This window comes from Jaculus jaculus, chromosome 8 (assembly GCF_020740685.1).
Source record: "Jaculus jaculus isolate mJacJac1 chromosome 8, mJacJac1.mat.Y.cur, whole genome shotgun sequence".
NCBI classification, from domain to species: domain Eukaryota; kingdom Metazoa; phylum Chordata; class Mammalia; order Rodentia; family Dipodidae; genus Jaculus; species Jaculus jaculus.
The window spans coordinates 114,160,645-114,180,909 of NC_059109.1; the positions used below are offsets into that span (position 1 = coordinate 114,160,645).

The 20,265-nt window shown below is 52.4% G+C and overlaps 2 protein-coding genes across 2 annotated transcripts in view; one reads left to right on the forward strand and one right to left on the reverse strand.

Moving 5' to 3' along the window:
• The window catches only part of Mmp24 (matrix metallopeptidase 24), a 60,224-nt gene extending 40,967 nt beyond the window's left edge, over positions 1–19,257 (forward strand). The window contains exons 7-11 of the mRNA XM_045157059.1: positions 7,119–7,280; positions 9,860–10,074; positions 12,141–12,279; positions 14,371–14,637; positions 16,604–19,257. Of these exons, the coding sequence (XP_045012994.1) occupies positions 7,119–7,280; positions 9,860–10,074; positions 12,141–12,279; positions 14,371–14,637; positions 16,604–16,941 (1,121 nt within the window). The 3' untranslated portion in view covers positions 16,942–19,257. The remainder of the gene's footprint in view (positions 1–7,118; positions 7,281–9,859; positions 10,075–12,140; positions 12,280–14,370; positions 14,638–16,603) is intronic.
• On the reverse strand, positions 18,615–19,929 carry Mmp24os (MMP24 opposite strand). The gene has a single exon (XM_045157554.1). It carries the CDS (start codon positions 19,915–19,917, stop codon positions 19,756–19,758), a length of 162 nt encoding a protein of 53 aa, XP_045013489.1. The 5' UTR covers positions 19,918–19,929; the 3' UTR covers positions 18,615–19,755.
• Between the last annotated feature and the right edge of the window lie 336 nt (positions 19,930–20,265).

The following is a 20,265-nucleotide window of genomic DNA, read 5'->3' on the forward strand; positions in this document are numbered from 1 at the left end:
GTAGTCTCAGGCTGGCCTCGAACTCACAGCATCTCCTACCTCTGCCTCCTTTGTACTGGGATTAAAGGCATGCACCATCACGCCGGGCCTCAAAGACCTAATTTTTTTGTCTTGTTTTGTTTTTGTTTTTCAAGGTAGCGTCCTACTCTAGCCCAGGCTGACCTGTAATTCAGTCTGTACTCTCAGGGTAGCATCAAATTCACAGCAATCCTCCTACCTCTGCCTCCCAAGTACTGGGATTAAAGGCATGTGCCACCACAAAGGCCTGGCCTCATTCATTTATTTGACAGAGAAAGAGGGAGGGAGATGGAGAGAGAGAATGGGCGCACCAAGGCCTCCAGCCACTGTGCAAACAAACTTCAGATGCGTGCGCCCCCTTGTGCATCTGGTTTATATGGGTCCTGAGGAATTGAACCTGAGTCCTTTGGTTTTACAGGGAAACACCTTAACCACTAAGCCATCCCTCCAGCCCTCAAAGACCTAATTTTAACATAACCACAAAACCATCATCTAACCCAACAAAGTTAACAACTTCTTAAAATCTAATATTCTAGCCAGACGTGGTGGCACACATCTTTAATCCCAGCACTCAGGAGGCCAAGGTAGTTGGATCGCTGTGAGTTGGAGGCTAGCCTGGAGCTACAGAGTGAATTCTAGGTCAGCCTGGGATAGAGTGAGACCCACCTTGAAAAAATAAATAAATAAAAGCAAAAGAAAACAAAGGCTAACACCCAGTGTGTTAAGTTTCCTGGATCATCTCAGAAATGTATTCTCCAGCTGTTTGCTTGGATCAGGATCCACAGCTCACACGGCTGACCTTTTTTTTCCTTGCTTTTGGGTTCTCATGCCACTGGAATTTGTGAGGGGGCAATTGGCCCACCACCTCTTTAAGTCATTCTCTAGGTAAAACTTCCTTTGTCCTCATTTCTTTCAAGTGAATCAGCCAGTGAAGTCAGCAGATAGTCACTAAGCTCTGCCGGAAGGGAGCCCAGCCCTGGGCTGCTCCTTCATGGGGGCAAGGTGACAAGGCAGGAAGAGGCTTCGTGACGTACACAGGACAGACCCTTTCCACACTTACATCAGGAGCTCCTCTCCCTGGAAGCAGGAAAGTCGGGGTGGGGGGGGCATAGTCTCCATGTTACAGACGAGAAGAGTCAAGTTCTGCTGAGGGGTTAAGAAATTCACACAGTGAGTGTGACAGAGCCAGATGTGACCTCACAACTTTAACAGCGCCCCCCCCCACCCCCGTCCTGCACAGGGACTTCTGCTGCAGGTGGTCCGAGGACTGCCCTTGGGAAAAATAGTGAAGTTTAGGCTCCATCCTGGGTGTTGACATGTCACATTGTCACGTCAGGCACCTTTAAACCACTTTCTGGAGATACTGCCCCTCAGGAGCTCGTTGTCCTGGGGCAGATGAGAGGGAGCAGCTGGGCTGTCATTAATGCAGGCTGGAAGGTGACCAGTGGCTAAAAGATCCTCCGGTACAATGCTTGGGGAGTAGAGGACACATTCTTGGCCCATCAGGACAACCAGGCTAGCTTCCTGGGAAATGGGCACTGGGTATTCCAGGTGGAAGGTCAGCCCTGGCAAGCGAGCAGAGGTGAAGGCAGATGCCCTTTGGTGGCTGGGGGAGTCAGGGAGCTGGAAATCACCAAAGAAGGAGGCCCTAGGAAAACAGACAAGGGTCACTGGGGTAGCCCAGCCACTGTCATGTACATGAAGGAAACCCGGGAGCTTCTGAGCTTCTGGAACACTCGTTCTGGGGGACACTGGTCCTCACACACACAGCTCACCACCAGCCGCAGTAATTAAGGTGATCCGTCTGTGCCCGCAGCCAGTGTAGCACGTTGCATAGCCGGTCTCATCCACCCTTGGCCCTGTTCTCATGAGGACGGTACCATGATCGCCCTCGTTTCCCAGAGGAAGAGGCTAAAATGTCACAGGAAGAAGACACAGTGGAGCGGTGAAGGAAGGCAGGCCATGGTCTTGACCACTCTGCTTCCTGCTTCTCACTCTCTTGGCGACTGAAGTCCTCAAGAAACACCTCTCGACGAGGCCCTGGGCTCTTGTTCATAGCAGGCTCTTCCTTGTATCCCTGATTCACCTCACAGGTTAAAGGAGGCCTTCCGCCCCTGTCCTTTCCTCTCTGCCCAGACCTGTATAGTAGGGTGCTGGCTCTGCAGCTCTGCTCCTCCTTTGGACCCCTGGAACAAAGCCACAAGTCTCTCTATTTCAAGGGATTTCTCTTAAAAAAAAAAAAAAAAAAAAAAAAAAAAAACTCTATTTTTTTTTTTTTTTTTTTTGAGGTAGGGTCTCACTCTAGCCCAGGCTGACCTGGAATTCACTATGTAGTCTCAGGCTGGCCTGGAACTCACAGCGATCCTCCTAATTCTGCCTCCCTAATCTGCTGGGATTAAAGGCGTGCGCCACCACGCCTGGCAGAGACAGAGAGTTCTCTGTTCTCTTAAGAGCCAGGCACAGGCTGAGGACACAGATGGAAAGGGTCCGGTGGCTCCCTGCTGAGGACCCTGTAGATGGTCCCAAGGGGAGGCCTGATCAGGACTCAGAGGCCCTGAACAGCTTGTCCTAGGCGGAGCAGCAGGCCAGGAGCAGAGCCAAGCTGGGCCCGAGGAAGCCGAGCTGCCTTCTGCTGGCTCCAGCAGCCTCCTTTGTTTGGGATGGAGCTCAGAGATGAGCTCACACCTCCCTGCTGCCAGAGGGACCAGAACCTGAGGGAAGAGCTGGGGGTGACCTGGCCTTCTCCTGCCAGCCGCCCTTCCCAGCAGAAGGCCAGCCCCAAGCTTTTGGCCAACCTTGCAGTGATCTTGCTCACCCACCTGCCCCCACCCTTCCTCTCCTTTGCGCTTCACTGACGACACCCCTAGTGTCAGTGGAGTGGCAGGCCGAAACTTCCCTCGGCCTGCGTCTGCACCCCCCGCCCCAGTGCTCTTTTCTCCGAGATCGTAGGAAGGCCAAAAAATTCTCATACCCCACTACCTGACCCTCATGGGGCCTAGATGGACTAAGACAGGGCAACTCTGGCAGGGATAATGGGGTCAGAGGGGACAGTAGGGTCCCCGAGACTTGGCCTCCCTGTGCTTAGAGATTGCAGAAAAGCGCTGAGAAAAGCCTATGACTGGGAAATAAGGCAGATTTGAAGGGGAAAACAAGCGCCAAAGATGCAAGAAGGGGTCTCACTGAGCAGCTGTGGAGACAATGCCCCCCCCCCACCGATCTCCTTGGCCCTGAAATTTCTTTCCCAACATTGTGGTTACTTAATGCCGACGCAAGATTTCATACAGACGTTCAGGGGAGTTGACTTTTAAGAGAGTCTGGTTTCTGGAACCCCACTGGCCTTTCTGGCCAATGGGTTTGTATTAACCAAGCTTGTGCCGTATGTCCGTGACAACAGAGCCACTATTTCTGGCTGTGCCACATATTCTACACGTCGTCTTCCTCGCTCCTCACTGAAAACCATGAGCTGCATATGGCTCCCCCCTTTGTACACATGAGAGTGCTGAGACTCAAGGCGTTGAAACACTTACTGGGCAAGTTCACAAAGGTGGGTGGGAGGGAGGGATGGCACTGAAAATGAAGGCGATCTCAGGGATGCTCAGATCTACCACACCATGGTAGGGAATGTCACCTCAGTTTCACAGTCAGGATCCTGGCTCCGCTTTCTGCACCTGGACTGCATCTCCACCCGTACTTGACTGCTCGCCTTGACCTGGGCCAGCAGTTCCATTCTTTCAGGACTGCCTCATGCCAAAGGCCCTGCTCACTCTGGATCGGCCGACCACCAGCCACGCCGACCGTCATCTGCACTCATTCCCCCCCATGGCTCCCTTGGCTCTCAGTCTTTTGCATCTCCCCCCAGTGCCCGGATCTCACTTTCTCAGTTGATCCCCTCTGGTGCCCCTGCCCCAGGTCTTGTTCACTTCTAGTCCTCTCTCCGACTGCAACCATGGTGATCTCATAGTGCCCCACCCCTTCTGCTCTCCATCCCCACCCCTCCCCGGCCAAGAAGCTGATCCAAATTCCTTTGTAGGGCATCACAGAGCCCTGCTTGCCAGCCTGGCTGACCTCATCTCTTTCTGGCCCTCCCCCTTGTGCTTTGTTCCAGAGCCAAGTGGAATGAAACTGTCTGTCCCTGGAGCTGGTCTTAAGCACTCCCTCTGCCAGGAAGGCCACCTCATCTCTTCCTCCCCTGCCCTGAATCCACTATGACCAATTTCTTGTTTTGAAAAAAAAAAAAAAATTCATTTGTTTGTGCACGTGTGTGTGTGTCACAGCACCCGTGTGAAGGCCAGAGGACAACTTTGGGGTGTCTGTGCTCTACCTTCTTTGAGACAGGGTGTCTTGCTGCTGCAAAGGAACTGCCAGGCTAAAAATGAATGTCACAAGTTTCAGCTCCTCCTGGCTTTGCCTCCCATTGTCGTAGGCATACTGGGATCACAGATGCGTGCTCCGCTTTGCATCTGACACTTACGCTCTTACCCGGGTGCTGGGGGATTGAGCCCAGGCTGACAGGCTTTGCAAGAAAACACTTTTAACTGCTGAGCCATCTCCCAAACCTCCTGACCAACTTTTTACATTTTATTTATTTTTTTTTAGAGAGAGAGAGAGAGAGAGAGACACCAAGAGGGAACAGTGCCAGGGCCTCCAATCAAACTCCAGATGCTTGCACCACCTAGTGGGCAAGTACGACCTTGCACTTGCTTCACCTTTGTGTGTCTGGCTTATGTGGGATCTGGAGAGTTGAACATGGGTCTTTAGGCTTTGCAGGCAGGCTCCTTAACTGCTAAGCCATCTCTCCAGCCTTTTCTTGCCTTTTAAGATTCAACTTCAGCCGGGTGTGGTGGCTCATGCCTTTAATCCCAGCACTTGGGAGGCAGAGGTAGGAGGATCACTGTGAGTTCAAGGTCACCCTGAGACTACATAGTGAATTCCAGGTCAGCCTGGCTAGAGTGAGACCCTAACTCATAAAAATGAAAAAATAAATTCAACTTCAGTTATGAAGTTTTCCCTCAATGTCTCCCTCCAAGTTTATTTTTTATTTATTTATTTATTTATTTATTTATTTTTTGGTTTTTTGAGGTAGGGTCTCACTCTGGTCCAGGCTGACCTGGAACTAACTCTGTCATCTCAGGGTGGCCTTGAACTCATGGCAATCCTCCTACCTCTGCCTCCCAAGTGCTGGAATTAAAGGCGTGCACCACCACGCCCGGCTCCCTCCAAGTTTAAATGCTATTCCTTCTCAGAATACCCAAAACTTGGCTTGGTGGCACAGACCTATAATTCTAATTACTCGGGAGACTGAAGCAGGAGGATCACAAATTCAAGGTCTGCTTCGACTAACACAGTGAGGTTAAGGCCAGTTAGAGAAATTTAGTGAAACCATGTTTCAGAATAAATAGTAAAAAGAGAGCTGGGGTGATGGCTTTGTCAGTAAGGCACTTGCAAGTTTGAGGACCTGAGTTGGGAGCCCCAGCACCTATGTGGTGACCCACCTGTCCTGGTGCTTGGGAGGGGGAGATGGGAATTCCCAGGGCAACCTAGGAGTTCTGGGTTCAAGTGAGAGACCCTATCTCCATAAACAAGGTGGGGCTGGATGGATGGCTTAGTAGTTGAAGTGCTTGCCTCCAAAGCTAAAGGACCCAGGCTCGACTCCCCAGGACCCACATAAGCCAGATACACAAGGTGGCGCATGTTTCTGGAGTTCATTTGCAGAAGCTAAAGACCCTGATGTGCTCATTCTCTCTCTCTCAAATAAATAAATATACACAAGGTGGAAAGTGATCAAGGATGACACCCAACATTGACTTCTGCCCCCCCACACATGTATGCACACACATGCACACATATATACACACATGAAAAAAAAAAGTAGAATGAGAATTGGGGACATAGCCCAGAAGTAGAGAGCTTGCCTAGCACGTGTAAGGCTTTTGGTTCAATCTCTAGTACCTTTAAAAAATCCCCCCAGTAACCCAGGCCCAGAAAGCCAAGTGCCACATGTTCTCTCTCACATGTGGATCCTAGCTACAGATGACTGGGCTTCTGCGTGAGAAGGAAAATACTTGGTAGCAGAGGCCAGTAAGTTAAAAAGGAGACATAAAGGGAAGAGAAAGGAAGGGAGGAGGATACTTAATAGGTTGATATTGTATATATGTAAGTACAATGATTGTAATGGGGAGGTAATATGATGGAGAATGGAATTTCAAAGGGAAAGTGTGGGGGTGGGGAGGGAGGGAATTACCATGGGATTTTTTTTATAATCATGGAAAATGTTAATAAAAAATTTAAAATTTTAATAAAAAATAAAAAGAAAAAAAATCCCCTCAGGGCTGGAGAGATAGCTCAGTGGTTAAGGGCACTTGCTGCTTCTAAAGACTGATAGTCGGGATTCGATTCCCTAGTACTCATGTAAAGCCAGATGCACAAAGTCGTGCATGTATCTGGAGTTTGTTTGCAGTGGCAGGAGGCCCTGGTGTGCCAATTCTCATTCTTTTCCTCTCTTGCAAGTAAGTAAATAAAAATATTTTTTGGTTCTTCGGTTTTTCGAGGTAGGGTCTCGCTCTAGCCTGGGTTGACCTGGAATTCACTATGGAGTCTCAGGGTGGCCTCGAACTCACAGTGATCCTCCTACCTCTGCCTCCCGAGTGCTGGGATTAAAGGCGTGCATCAACTCGCCCGGCTATCAGAGCATATTTTTAAAAATTCCCTTCACCTTTCATTTATTTATTTATTTTGTTTTTTTGAGGTAGTGTCTCAGTCTAGTCCAAGTTAACCTGGAATTAACTATGGAGTCTCAGGGTAGCCTCAAATTCATGGCGATCCTCCTACCTCTGCCTCCCAAGTGCTGGGATTAAAGGCGTGCGCCACCACGCCCAGCCTCCCTCCACCTTTTAAAGGCACCTGTTAAAGCATCTGGGACGCTGTGTCACCTATGTCATTTTTGTATGTACCCCTTGGTATTAAGAGGTCTCCAAGACAAGGATTGTGTCTGATTTTTCTTTATGTTCCCAATGTCCATCAGAGAGTCTGGCACAAGCCGTATATTGACTGACTGATACCTAAGTGGGTGCCCTGGGCACCGCCCATGCCCCTCTTCACAGGAAACGACCTCTTCCTGGTGGCTGTGCATGAGCTGGGCCACGCGCTGGGACTGGAGCACTCCAATGACCCGAGTGCCATCATGGCGCCCTTCTACCAGTACATGGAGACGCACAACTTCAAGCTGCCCCAGGACGATCTCCAGGGCATCCAGAAGATCTACGGTAGGCCTGGCTGGAAGGAGGGGCCTCTACTGGGCTCGGAGGCTGGCCTGTAGCTGTCTGCAGGCATGGGGTGGGGAAGTTTGCCTTTTGTCAGCATTACTGCAGCATCCCTGGGTATTCATTTTCTTTCTTTTTTTTTTTGCGGGGGGTGGGGAGTTCAAGGTAAGGGTCTCGCTGTCGCCCAGGCTGGCCTGGAATTCGCTGTGTAGTCGCAGGCTGGCCTCGAACTCACAGCAATCCTCCTACCTCTGCCTCCCGAGTACTGGGAGTAAAGGCGTGTGCCACCGTGCCTGGCTTTTGTGTGCTGACTTTGAGGAGGTTTTCTGCTGGGCACACTTGGGAGACCTAGGGGATGTGCTGAGTTATGATTAGGAAGAGCAAAATGGGGTGAACTCTGCCAGTTCCCTCTTCTCTACACCCTCCCTTTCCATATCCTCCCTCCCTCCCTGCACTGCATTTCTTCCTTTCTACCCCAGACTGACTGAGCACTCCCTGGGGTCCCTCCCTCCTCTAGCCAAGGAGAGTCACACATCTGCCTGAGTCATAGTGATATCAGGTGATTTTTCCTTTTTTTTTTTTCATTTATTTATTTGAGAGAGAGAGAGACAGAGGCAGATAGAGAATGGGCACGTCAGGGTCTCCAGTCACTGCGAACTAACTCCAGACACATGTGCCCTCTTGTGCATCTGGCTTACGTGGGTCCTGGGGAGTTGAACCTGGGTTGTTTGACTTTGCAGGCAAATGCCTTAACCACTAAGCCGTCTCTCCAGCCCTCAGGTGATATTTCTTTGTTTCTTTTTCTTTATTTATTTGAGAGAGACAGACAGAGAGTGAACGAGGCAAAAAGAGAATGGGCACACCAGGGCCTCTAGCCACTGCAAACCAACCCCAGATGCATGCCAACTTGTGCATCTGGCTTACGTGGTGCTGGGGACTGAGCCTCAGACCAGGGTCCTTAGGCTTCACAGGCAAGCGCTTAACTGCTAAGCCAACTCTCCAGCCCCCTCAGGTGATATTCCTAATAACCAGAGCTTTGGTCTGAAGAGGAACATGAGAAGATGGGCTGTTGTCTTAGAAGACCTTCCACCATGCGCAGGTCACACTGGCATGGGAGGTTCTTGTTCTGGTCTGGTTAGTTGATACAAGAAGACCAGGTGACCTGAACAAATGCTGGTCAACATAGCACATCCCCCAGGGCATGGACCAGGAAATGGCACTCCTGGTCAGGAGGTGCCCCTGACCACAGCCCTAGACCTTGATGGGTAAAGCAGCAGAGATGGGGAAGGGGGGTGGGTAGCCAGTACTTGTGGAATGGAGGGCTGGAGGGATGGCTTAGCAGTTAAGGAGCTTACCTGCAAAGCCAAAGGACCCAGGTTCAATTCCCCAGGACCCATGTAAGCCAGATGTACAAGGTGGCACATCCATTTGGAGTTTGTTTGCAATGGCTAGAGGCCCTGGTGCGCCCATTCTCTCTCTCTCCCTCTCTTTCCCTCTCTGCCCCCCTCACAGAAGTAAATAAAACTAAAATATTTTTTTAAAGTGGAATGGAGCTGGGTGTGGTGGCACACACCTTTAATCCCAGCACTCCGGAGGCAGAAGTAGGAGGATCACCCTGAGACTACATAGTGAATTCCAGGTCAGCCAGGGCTAGAGTGAGACCCTACCTACCTCAAAGAGACCTAAGGACACACTAGTCTTTAGAAGAGAGTAGCAGCCCCAGAAAAGAAGGCTACAAGGGAACAATCCTGGAAATGGCAGGAAAACCAGGAATAGAGGGCCCTGGAAGAAGGGGAGTGTGGATCATAGTAAGTGTTTTCTGGATCCTGTTGCTGCATACGTGGGCCTCACATCAGCAATATAGGCATCACCAGATAGCTTGAAAACATGCAGAGTCTGAGGTCCACCCCAGGCCCTCTGAGTCACTCTGTGCGTTATCAAGAGCCCTGGATGATTCATGTGCTCAGCAAAGTCGATAACAACTGGATTCCGCAGCATAGTGGTAACTGGTGATCTTGGCAAGTTGTCTGGGTGGAAAGCGGAAAAGAAACTGCATGGAACTCAATTGAAAAATGGAGGGAGGTGAGAAATTAGGGCTCAGCCTGTGCAAAGGGGACCAGCAAAAGAGGGCACAGGACACTGACCTTAAGGAAGGACATGTTTCCTCTGAAAAGAGAGAAAGTTACCAGATGTGAGGGTGGAAAGTGAGGGCTCACATCTAGAGGTTGTTTTCATGTATCACTTTTTAAATTTTATTTTTATTTCAGAGAGAGGTAGAGAGAGAGAGAGAGAGACAGAATATGGGCACTCCAGGGCCTCCAGCCTCTGCAAATTAATTCCAGAGGCATGCACCACCTTGTGCATTTGTCATACGTGGTTCCTGGGGAATCGAACCTGGGTCCTTTGGCTTTGTAGGCAAATGCCTTAACCACTAAGCAATCCCTCCAGCCCTTATGTATCATTTTACAGAGTAGGGAGTTAAAGCTGAGAGAGCGGATGACCTGGAGCTCCCTGGGTGGCGGTGAGACTAGGGGAAGCAGCGAACAGCGGGCCCCTCTCTAATATGCAGCCCCTCTCTCCAGGACCCCCAGCTGAGCCTCTGGAGCCCACAAGGCCTCTCCCTACACTCCCAGTCCGCAGGATCCACTCACCGTCTGAGAGGAAGCATGAGCGCCAGCCCAGGCCCCCTCGGCCACCTCTCGGGGACCGGCCATCCACTCCAGGTGCCAAACCCAACATCTGTGATGGCAACTTCAACACAGTGGCCCTCTTCCGGGGCGAGATGTTTGTGTTTAAGGTAGGGCTGGTGGATCAGTGCCATTCAGGTGTTTCCCTTCTACCCCTCTCCCCTCCCCCCCCCACTACGAGTCTAGGGAGGTTCCTGCTCCGGAACTGGGCTATTAGAGGTCATGGACAGGAGCTTAGTGGCTAGGACTCAGGGTCTCTTTTTGGTGCTCCCAAAACCCAACAACTTGTTTCCAATAGGGAAATATTGATAACCTGATACCTTCCAGGGTGCTAATACTAACTGTATCAGTTACCTTACTATTGCTGAGACAAAATACCTGATAAGAATCAGCTTAAGGGCTGGAGAGATGGCTTAACGGTTAAGGCGTTTGCCTGCAAAGCCAAAGGATCCTGGTTCAACTCTCCAGGACCCACGTTAGCCAGATGCACATGGGATGCTTGCATTTGGAGTTCGTTTGCAGTGGCTGGAGGCCCTGGTGTGCCCATTCTCTCTCTCTCTCTCTCAAATAAATAAATAAAATATTTTTTTAAAAAAGAATCATCTTAAGGGGGTTGGAGAGATGGCTTAGTGGTTAAGGCACTTGCCTGTGAAACCTAAGGACCCAGATTTGGTTCTCCATGTCCCACATAAGCCAGATGTACATGGTGGTGGTGCGTGTGTCTGGAGTTCGTTCACAGTGGCTAGAGACCCTGGTGTGCCCATTCTCACCTTTTCTCTATCTCTCTCTCTTTCCCTCTATCTCAAATATATAAAAATAAATCTTAAAAATAATTTTCAAAAAAAAAATGAGAATCAGTTTAAGGGGGCTGGGGAGATGGCTCAGTGGTTAAAGACACTTATTTGCAAAGCCTGAAGGTGCAGGTTTGATTCCCCAGTACCCATGTGAAGCCAGGTGCACAAAGTGGTGCATGTGTCTGGAGGTTGTTTGCAGCTGCAAGAGGTCTTGGCTCACCCCTCTCCCCAACACACACTCACACATATTCATTCTCTTTCTCCCTCCCTCTCTCTTACAGTAATTTTTTTAAAAAAAATTTAATCACTTTAAGGGAAGAAGGATGTATTTCAGCTTATAGTTCCAGGCTACAGTTCACCGTGACCAGGAAGACATGGAGCTGGTGACAGTCACAGAGTGATGAATGCTGCCACTCTGTCAGCTCTCTGTCTCTCTTTTAATTCTTTTTTAATTTTATTTTTATTTATTTATTGAGAGAGAGAAAGAGAAAGAGGCAGACAGAGAGAGCATGGATGCTCCAGGGCCTCCAGCCATCGGAACAAACTCATGGGCAAGGAGAGTAGGAAACAAACCAGGCAGAGTGACAAGAAAGAAGCCTGTTCCTGACTCAGCCTGAGCTAGAGCCAGACCCTACCTCGATAAAAACAAAACATAAATTAAAAATGTTAGGTTTGGGGCTGGAGAGATGGCTTAGCGGTTAAGCGCTTGCCTGTGAAGCCTAAGGACCCCGGTTCGAGGCTCGGTTCCCCAGGTCCCACGTTAGCCAGATGCACAAGGGGGCGCACGCGTCTGGAGTTCGTTTGCAGTGGCTGGAGGCCCTGGCGCGCCCATTCTCTATCTCACTCTCTGCCTGCCTCCCTCCCCCCCCCTCTCTCTGTCACTCTCAAATAAAAAATAAATAAAAAAATAAAACAAAAAAATTTTTTTAAATGTTGGGTTTTGTACCATGTCTGCAAATCCTATTTGTACTACTGCATTCATATTCTTGATCCTCCCAATAAGGTGTTCACAGGCAAATGTGAAAATTTATCACGCTGGGATCCCCACCACCACCACCACCAACTGGGCCCAACTGGTGTCTGACTTTCTGCTGCCCTCGTGTGGTCACTGAAGGCTCTGGCATCCTTCTTTCTAGCTCCCGCAGCTCCCACACCAGGCCAGTCTGTCTGCTGTCTCATAATCACTAGGCAGCGGGGACGTTTAATTGAAGAGCTGCATCCTATCTCCCCTCTGAGAGCTGGAAGCAGCAGATGGATGGACTCCATGGGGGGTTGAAGGCCGAGTCCAAGGGTCACTGTTAGGTTGTTGGACCTGAGCCTGGGGACTGACATCACTGGATTCAGAGGCAAGGCCTGCCATATCCTGTTCTCTCTTCCCCTAGGATCGCTGGTTCTGGCGCCTGCGCAATAACCGGGTGCAGGAGGGCTACCCCATGCAGATTGAGCAGTTCTGGAAGGGCCTGCCCGCCCGCATCGATGCAGCCTATGAGAGGGCTGATGGGAGATTTGTCTTCTTCAAAGGTAATGTGGCCCATCCAAGACCTGGGAGTTGTTTTTTTTTTTTTTCTTTTTTTTTTTGTTTTTCGAGGTAGGGTCTCACTCTAGCCCAGGCTGACCTGGAATTCACTATGGAGTCTCAGGGTGGCCTTGATCTCACAGCAATCCTCCAACCTCTGCCTCCCGAGGGCTGGGCTTAAAGGCATGCGCCACCACGCCTGGCGACCTGGGAGATTTGCCTACCTTTCTTCAGGCTTCTTCCTGTGTAACCTAGAAAATGTAGGATGGGCAGCGGATACCGTCTCCATGGGCTTAACCGAGACACTGACCTCTGACCGGACAGATAACCCACAGGCAGGAAGCACACGACCTGGGGAAATCAAGTCAAAGAGTTCCAAGGCTGATGGCACAACAGCTTCACCCACACAAGGGACAGGCCACTGAAGACCCCTCAGTATTCCATGGAAGGCCATGCTCTCAGTTCTGCAGGAGCCCAGAGGGATGAGGTGACACAGGCCTGAGGGGAAGGGGAAGAACAGGAAGGGAGACACTGTGCCTGTCCTGGGGCCAGCGTGGCCTTGCTTGTTTTCCATCAACAGTCTTGGCTTGGCCAGGCCTGAGGTGGGTCAGATACAGGGAAGTGGGGAGCGAGAGGCACACTGGAGGGACAGAACAGCACGGGTCAGTGGAAAGCCTGAGGACTCAGAAGTCCACTGGACAGTCGCTGACGCCCCACCACGGAGAGCAGTGGGAAGTGACCTGCAGGTGGCTTCGTGTGACGACAGCTCCTGAACAGCCATGGGTCCCAGGCCGGAACTCAGTTTGGACCCTCTTGGGACGATGCTGGGAACTCTACGTCTGTTTCTGAGCAGCTGGGATCCATAGGGCTGGTGGCAATGTGGTGTGGGGAGACGGGGAGGACATTTCAGAGGCGGTTGTTGGAGGTGAGGAGAGTGTCATTCATGAGACTCAAACCAGGGAGGAGCAGGGCAGCAGGGGACACCTGCAAGGCGACTCAATGGCCGCTGACTACAGAGGGAAAGGAAAGACAAAGGTCAAAGATGATGCCAGAGTTTCTAAGGGACTCTAGGAAGCCGAAAGGTGGTGAAGAGGTAACCCCTCTGGTACAGGTGAGGCGCTCTGGGAAGCCAACTTTGAGCTTCCAGAGGTAATGGTAGATCCCTTTGGGCATCGGGGGTGAGGCTTACCTCAGTTGTTGCTACAGACTCAGAGTTAGATGTCACCTGTAGCAGACAGAGTAGGAGCCATGTGTAACGACACAGAAATGGCTGAAATCAGCAGACATGGTAGCGCGCCCCTTTAATCCCAGCACTTGGAAGGCAGAAGTAGAAGGATCATTGTGTGTTCAAGGCCAGCCTGGGACTACAGAGTGAGTTCCAGATCAACTCAGGCTAGAATAAGACCCTACCTTGAAAGTTCCAAAAAGAAAAGAAATTGCCGAAATCTCCAGAGAGAAGGACACAAGACGAAAGGATAGCTAGTGTGGTGGTGCAAACCTGTAATCCTAGCACTTAAGCAGGATTGCTGCAAGGTCAAGGCCAGCTTGGTCTGCGTAGTGAGTTCCAGGTCAGCTAGGGCTACCAAATGAGTCCCTGTTGTGTGAGAGAATGAGAAAGAAAGAAAGAAAAAAAGAAAGAAAGAAAGAAAGAAAGAAAGAAAGAAAGAAAGGAAGGAAGGAAGGAAGAAGGAAAGAGGGAAAGAAAGGAAGAAAAGAAAGGGGAAAGAAGAAAGACAAGTGGGTGGTTCGGTGTGGTGGCACATGTCTTTTTGATCCCAGCACTCAGGAGATAGAAATAGGATTGCTGAGAGTTCAGGGCCAGCCTGAGACTACATAGTGAATTCCAGGCCAGCCTGGGCTAGAGTGAGATGCTACTTTGAAAAAAGACAAGAAGCTGAAGAATGTGGGGAACACAGTAACATGAGGGACATGGTCCAGAGTCTGTGACTAGCTTCTGACTTCTTACTCCCAAGATCTGCTGGGCCAAGACAACTGGCATCCTGGCTTTAAGAATGAAGATTGGCAAGGGGCACTAGCCACAGTTTCTGTCACTGAGTGGCTGGAGAAAGCTGATCCTGGACTCTCTCTTCCCACAGGTGACAAGTACTGGGTGTTTAAAGAGGTGACGGTGGAGCCTGGCTACCCCCACAGCTTGGGAGAGCTGGGTAGCTGCCTGCCCCGCGAAGGCATCGACACAGCTCTGCGCTGGGAACCTGTGGGCAAGACCTACTTTTTCAAAGGTGAACGGTACTGGCGCTACAGTGAGGAGCGGCGGGCCACAGACCCTGGCTACCCCAAGCCCATCACTGTGTGGAAGGGCATCCCACAGGCTCCCCAGGGGGCCTTCATCAGCAAGGAAGGATGTACGTAAGGGCTGCGCTGGGTTGGGAGTGGGAAGCTGATTTTATGTTTCTCCTCAGGGCCTAAGCATACTCTCAGAGCAGCCAGTGTTAAGAAACACGAACTAGTAGTGCACAGTGTGGTGTGTGTTCACACAGTGAGGTAACTCGCCCTGACGGACAGGAAGGGCTCAAGGGTGCTTCCCCATAGGTCGTGAGGGCCAGGCTGGCAATCGCCCACCACCTCACAGCTTGTCTCCCCACCAGATTAGAGGCTTCTCAAGAGGTGAGGTCAGGCCTTGCTGGAGCAGAACAGGCATCTATGATGGCCTCAGCTGGCCAAAAGCACACACTATGGGACCAGGATGGCTGGTTCACAGGCTCCTCCACTACTCTCTGAGTTTGGACATACGCATTTTCTCAGTCTTCTCATCCATGAGATGGAAATAACAATAACACTTACTTACTTTTTTTTTTTTTTTTTTCCCTGAGGTAGAGCCTCACTCTAGCCCAGGCTGATCTGGAACCCACTCGGTAGTCCCAGGCTGGAGTCGAACTCGCAGTGATCCTCCAACCTGTGCCTCCCGGGTGCTGGGATTAAAGGAGTGCACCACCAAACCTAGGTACTGGCTTGTAATGGCTTTGGAGGCTTTAACAAGATAAATTATAGAGCGCATTAAGCATAAGACCCACCACACAGTCCTGAGCTATATATATATATTTTTTTAGCTGCTAGCATCATCTTGTTGGTGTGTTTCAGCTCATGTAAATTAACGGAATTCATTTACTCCACAATGATTTCTGAGGGCCAGCTTGTGTGTGAGGCGCTAAGGGTGTAGCAGTAAACAAGATGTGCATAGTTACCAGTGTAGTGACAGAAGACGAACAATATGGCAATGAAAGCCAGAAGAGAAATAAATGCTGTAAGAGAGCAGCGAGGCAGAGGATGCCACATTAGAGACCACCGTCACACCTCACTGCTTAGAAATCTGCAAGACAGCTAAGCGTGGTGGGCCACACCTTTAGTGCCAGCACTGGGAAGGCGGAGGTAGGAGGATCGCCATGAGTTCGAGGCCACTCTGAGACTAAACAGTGAATTCCAGGTCGGCCTGAGCTAGAGTGAAACCCTACCTTAAAAAAAAAAAAAAAAACAGAAAAGAAAAGAAAAGAAAAATTCTCAGGACACAGCTGCTGTTTATCGGTTGGCTTGTTTACCTGATGCTGACCCACACCATCTCCCCCTATGGGGAGCCTCAGACACAGGTGACATCAAGATCCTTGACCAATTAAAGTCCCAGCCAGGTTATGGGATCCAGCCAATGAGGAGAGCCTGAGTGTGTGGCTTTGATGTCTGTGGACTGCCTGGGCTGTTGCAGCTCTTGCTGCGCCTCCAGGTGCTGTCCAGGGGGAATGATTGGCCGAGCTGTCCCACTTGACCGCTGCTTTCCAGCCTTCCCCCAAAAGAGTCCCAATGACCTCGTATCGTGTAACAAAGTGGCATGTGCCACCCCCACACAAAAAAGTGTTTTGTTCCCTGCCTCTTTTGGTGAGGGTAGGAACCGAACTGAGGTCCTAGGGCTATGGAGATGGTGCTGTTGGAACCTTTGGTTGGGGGCTTGATCTGACCTTCATAGGGAGCCTGTGGACACGATGTGACAGAACTGTTCCCATGCTGAGAATGGTCCTGTCCGGGTAGCGCAAACGAAACCACTTGCCAGCTCTACTTAAAGCCCCTCGGTGATTTCCCGACCCCTTTGAAGTAGCAAGTGGGGCACTCCACGTCCTCAGTGCCCCTCTCTGCAGATACATCGGTGGCCCGCACTCCATCTCCATGGCCCCAACAGGCCACTCCCTCCACTTAGCGTGTCACTCGTGCGTCAGAGCTTCTCGCTTGCACACTGCCACAGCGCCCTGTGCTCGGCGCTTAGCTCCGAACGGGTGCTGGGAAGTGTCTTGGAGTGGTGATGCTGGACCCTCCCCATCTCTACAGATTACACCTACTTCTATAAGGGCCGGGACTACTGGAAGTTTGACAACCAGAAACTGAGCGTGGAGCCAGGCTACCCACGCAACATCCTGCGTGACTGGATGGGCTGCAACCAGAAGGAGGTAGAGCGGCGCAAGGAGAGGCGATTGCCCCAGGATGATGTGGACATCATGGTGACCATCAACGATGTGCCAGGCTCCGTGAACGCGGTGGCCGTGGTCATCCCCTGCATCCTGTCCCTCTGCATCCTGGTGCTGGTCTACACTATCTTCCAGTTCAAGAACAAGGCAGGCCCTCAGCCTGTCTCCTACTATAAGCGGCCAGTCCAGGAGTGGGTGTGAGCAGCTGAGAGCCCTCTCTGTCTACCCGGCCTGGCCAGCCAGGCCCTGCCTCATCAGGGTCTGAGGAGCAACTCTGGCCATGCCTACCAGGGCCAGCAGGGCCCTAGGCCAGGGTCATATAGCTGAAGTGGTGGATGCATTGGCCTAGGCTGAGAGCGGGGCAGGGAGTGATGGTGGCTGTGCCCTGGGGTGGATGTTTGGTACCCAGCTTCCAGCCTTTCTGTCCTGGGGCAAACTACTGTCTACTCAAGGGAAAAGGCCCAGTCCTATCAGGAGGCAGGGATCATGCCAGGAGCCCCTGTGGTCACTGCGTCCTGTGGTGTTCCTGAGGAACCACAGCTCTAGTCCTGGCTGGAACCCAGCACCCTCTGTGGCAAGCCAGCACTAGCTCTAGCTCCCCTGGGAGATGCCACCAGTCTCAGTCCCCTTCTGCCAACACCTGCTGGTCAGATGTCCCCCTCACCCCGACCCCACTGTCCTCCAAGGCTACAGGACCCCTGTTGTCAACACAGTGGGCATCGAGTCTGGGTTCCCCCTGTTAGCGAACAGCGGAGCCCTCAGGAAACCTGCTCCACTTGCCAGGTCTCCTCTAAGACCCAGGATTTAGGGTCACATGCTGCAGGCAGGGCTGTGGCCCATCTAGGTCTCACAAGGACCCAGCTGTCATGTCGTGATATTTAAATGTCCTGTCACTACTGTTTAAAGTCCCATTTTTGCAAAGGCTGCTTGAGGCTTTAGGTGAATTAGAGGTGACTGTCTTGGTGATGAGGCCAGTGTGGTGGCCCTCCCCCAGGCGATAAGGACCAAGGTGCTGCTAAGGCCACTCTAGCATCCTGACACTAGCTGGGACTCTGTTCTTCATAAGGCTCAAGAGCTGGGGCAGGAGCTGACCCTGGCTCTGGAGGCCAAGCCGAGTTTGTGACCATCCTCCACTCCCCTTCCATTAATCGGGTCCCCAGCCCTGCTCCTGTCCCTTGTGGCCTGGGGGCTCCGCCTCACTAGTTAGGTGAAGCAGAAATCGCTCTCGGGCCACCACTGTCATGGCCTCAGAATACGGGCACCAGAGCAACCTTCTGGAGTGCCCCCAGTGACCCTGAGGCAACTAAATCTCTCAGCCTGGAGAGTGTTTGTGCCCCAGTCCTGGCCCTGGCAGTCCAGCTCACTGGGCGCATTTTCCTTAGGAAAAGGGTTCCGCCATCTGGTAGCAGCCCCAAGCCCAGGCATCTTTATGATGTCCAGACCCCTTCACTTCCGGAAGGAGCTGCTAGGCCTTGGCTTCACTTGCTCCAGTCTAGCAGACATCCCTGCTCATCACTGAGGAACCCTGGGCAAAACCAGTGGGTGCACTGATGCTCACTGGCCTCTGCCAAAGCCCAGAAGTGGTGTCAGGCAGTTTTCAGGGTCCTGGCAGGGACTCAGATGCCACCCATGCCCACTGAGGCTCATGGGCCTTGTTCCCACCCTGTGACCTCTGGGCTTTGTCCCTGCAGCATAGACAGGGACTCCCGCTGCCCTAGGAATGTCTTGTCCCAGAGGCACCTCTAAGGGTCCAGTGTCCTCTGTCGTCACGGTCACCATCCTGTTTTTTCTCATTTTGGCCAAGGGCAGGCTCCCTGGGGCAGGCGGGGAACAACTGCTGAGATATTAGTGACGATTCATAAGTTTGTACAGTGTTTTATACTTTGCAAAGCACTTTATTAGCTCACACCTGTCCACTCACACGAAACCTGCAGTAGGCCCTGGGAGACCAAGGGTGACGCCCATTGTGCTGTGCCCTCAGACAGAGCCCAGAGAGGTTTTCTTAACACGCTCCCGCCATCGTGTGGCCTGGCTGGGTCTTGCTGGGTCCCCATCTGTGGGCCTCTCTAGGGTCTGAGATAAGTGTCTCTTTTTGTTCCTCTCTTCCTGGCCTCCCTCCCCCACTTCCTGGTCCCTCTCCTCAGGTTGGTGCTCTCACTTCTTGAAAGCTCTAGGCTCCCTGTTGGCTCCTGGGACTCCAAGGCCAGCTGAGAAAGAGCAGGAGATGGAGGCAGGCAGCCCAGGCTGCAGACGTGAGGGATGCAGGGCCGGGCCCGGAGAGGGCTCAGCCTAGAGGCTTCCGATCTTGGATTCTCCTGCCTGTGGTCATCTGTTTGTCCATCACCCCCGCCCCCAGGTCAGGGCAGTCAGACAGAGGGGCAAAACCCTGGGGGCCCCAGAGCTCAGCCTCCCCTCAGCCTGGGGGACAATCACTGCATTTCAGTGTCGGTCACATTTTAAACTGATCAGCCTTTGTATAATGTTTTTTAAATCATTTCTAAATAAAACAGAAACACAGTGTGTGTCATTTTCCTGGGGTGTGGGAATGAAGATGGGGTTCCGTGACCTTAAGAAGCTTCATGAAGGGGTGCACTGGAGTTTTCTCATGCATCATCATTCCAGCCAGCAATCAGATGCTTGTCTTCTCCAAAGCCTTGGGAAGCAGCAACCACCTTAGGAGCACTGGGAGGGTCACTGTGGCAGACTTCTTCGGAGTCAGGGCACAGGGAGCCATGACCCTGAGGGTCGGGCAGGAGCCAAGTTCAACAGCCACGCGGCTCAGCAGGCGGCTGGCATGTGCTTCTGGCTAAGGGAGATCGCCCCAGGGCACGCAGCGCTGGAGGGCTCGAAGTCGGAGCTGGGCTTGGGTGCTGGCGGGGGCGGGAACAAGTTCGGGGTTGGGGGAGCCGGTGCCACTGGGCAGCTCCGCCGGACTTCCAGTCCTCGCAACCCTGCCGGATCCGGCCCATCTCCGGGCGCCGGTGTGAAAGACCAGGGCCGCGGGGCCTCTCCGGGTCAGTACCAGGGGGTGCAGGCGATCAGAAAGCGCACGTCGTCCAGCGGCCCCCAGGCGCCGGGCTCCGGTTCGGGCCGAGGCGGCCCTTTCCCTTCGGGCGTCTGGGGCTGCGGCTGCTCCGGCTCGGGGGCGTCCTGGCCGCCGCACAGCTGAGCGCCCATGGTGTGTCCGGAGACGCGTGGGACCCAGCCCACCACCACCCGCCCTCACCTCCACCGCCGAGTCAGTCGCCGCCGGAAGAACCCGCCCGGGGAGGGAGGAGCTGCGAACTGACGCAGGCGCGCAACCGCCAGGGCGGAGACGGCGGCGGCGCACCAGCACCAGCCAATCCCCAGTCCCCGCCCCGCGTGCGGCGCACCCAGCACCCCCACCCAGGCCTGCGGAGGTCAGGCCCCGCCCCGGCAGAGGACAGGGCCGCTGTGAAGCTGGGTGACAAGCAGAGAATGCGTCTTTCTCTTCCTGTGAGAAGTGGTCCCCGGTCCTGATGCTGGGGGAAAGCAGGGTCACTC

Excerpts from the sequence above, each read along its gene's own strand:
- Mmp24os (XM_045157554.1), bottom strand. The coding sequence starts at position 19,917 with ATGGGCGCTCAGCTGTGCGGCGGCCAGGACGCCCCCGAGCCGGAGCAG.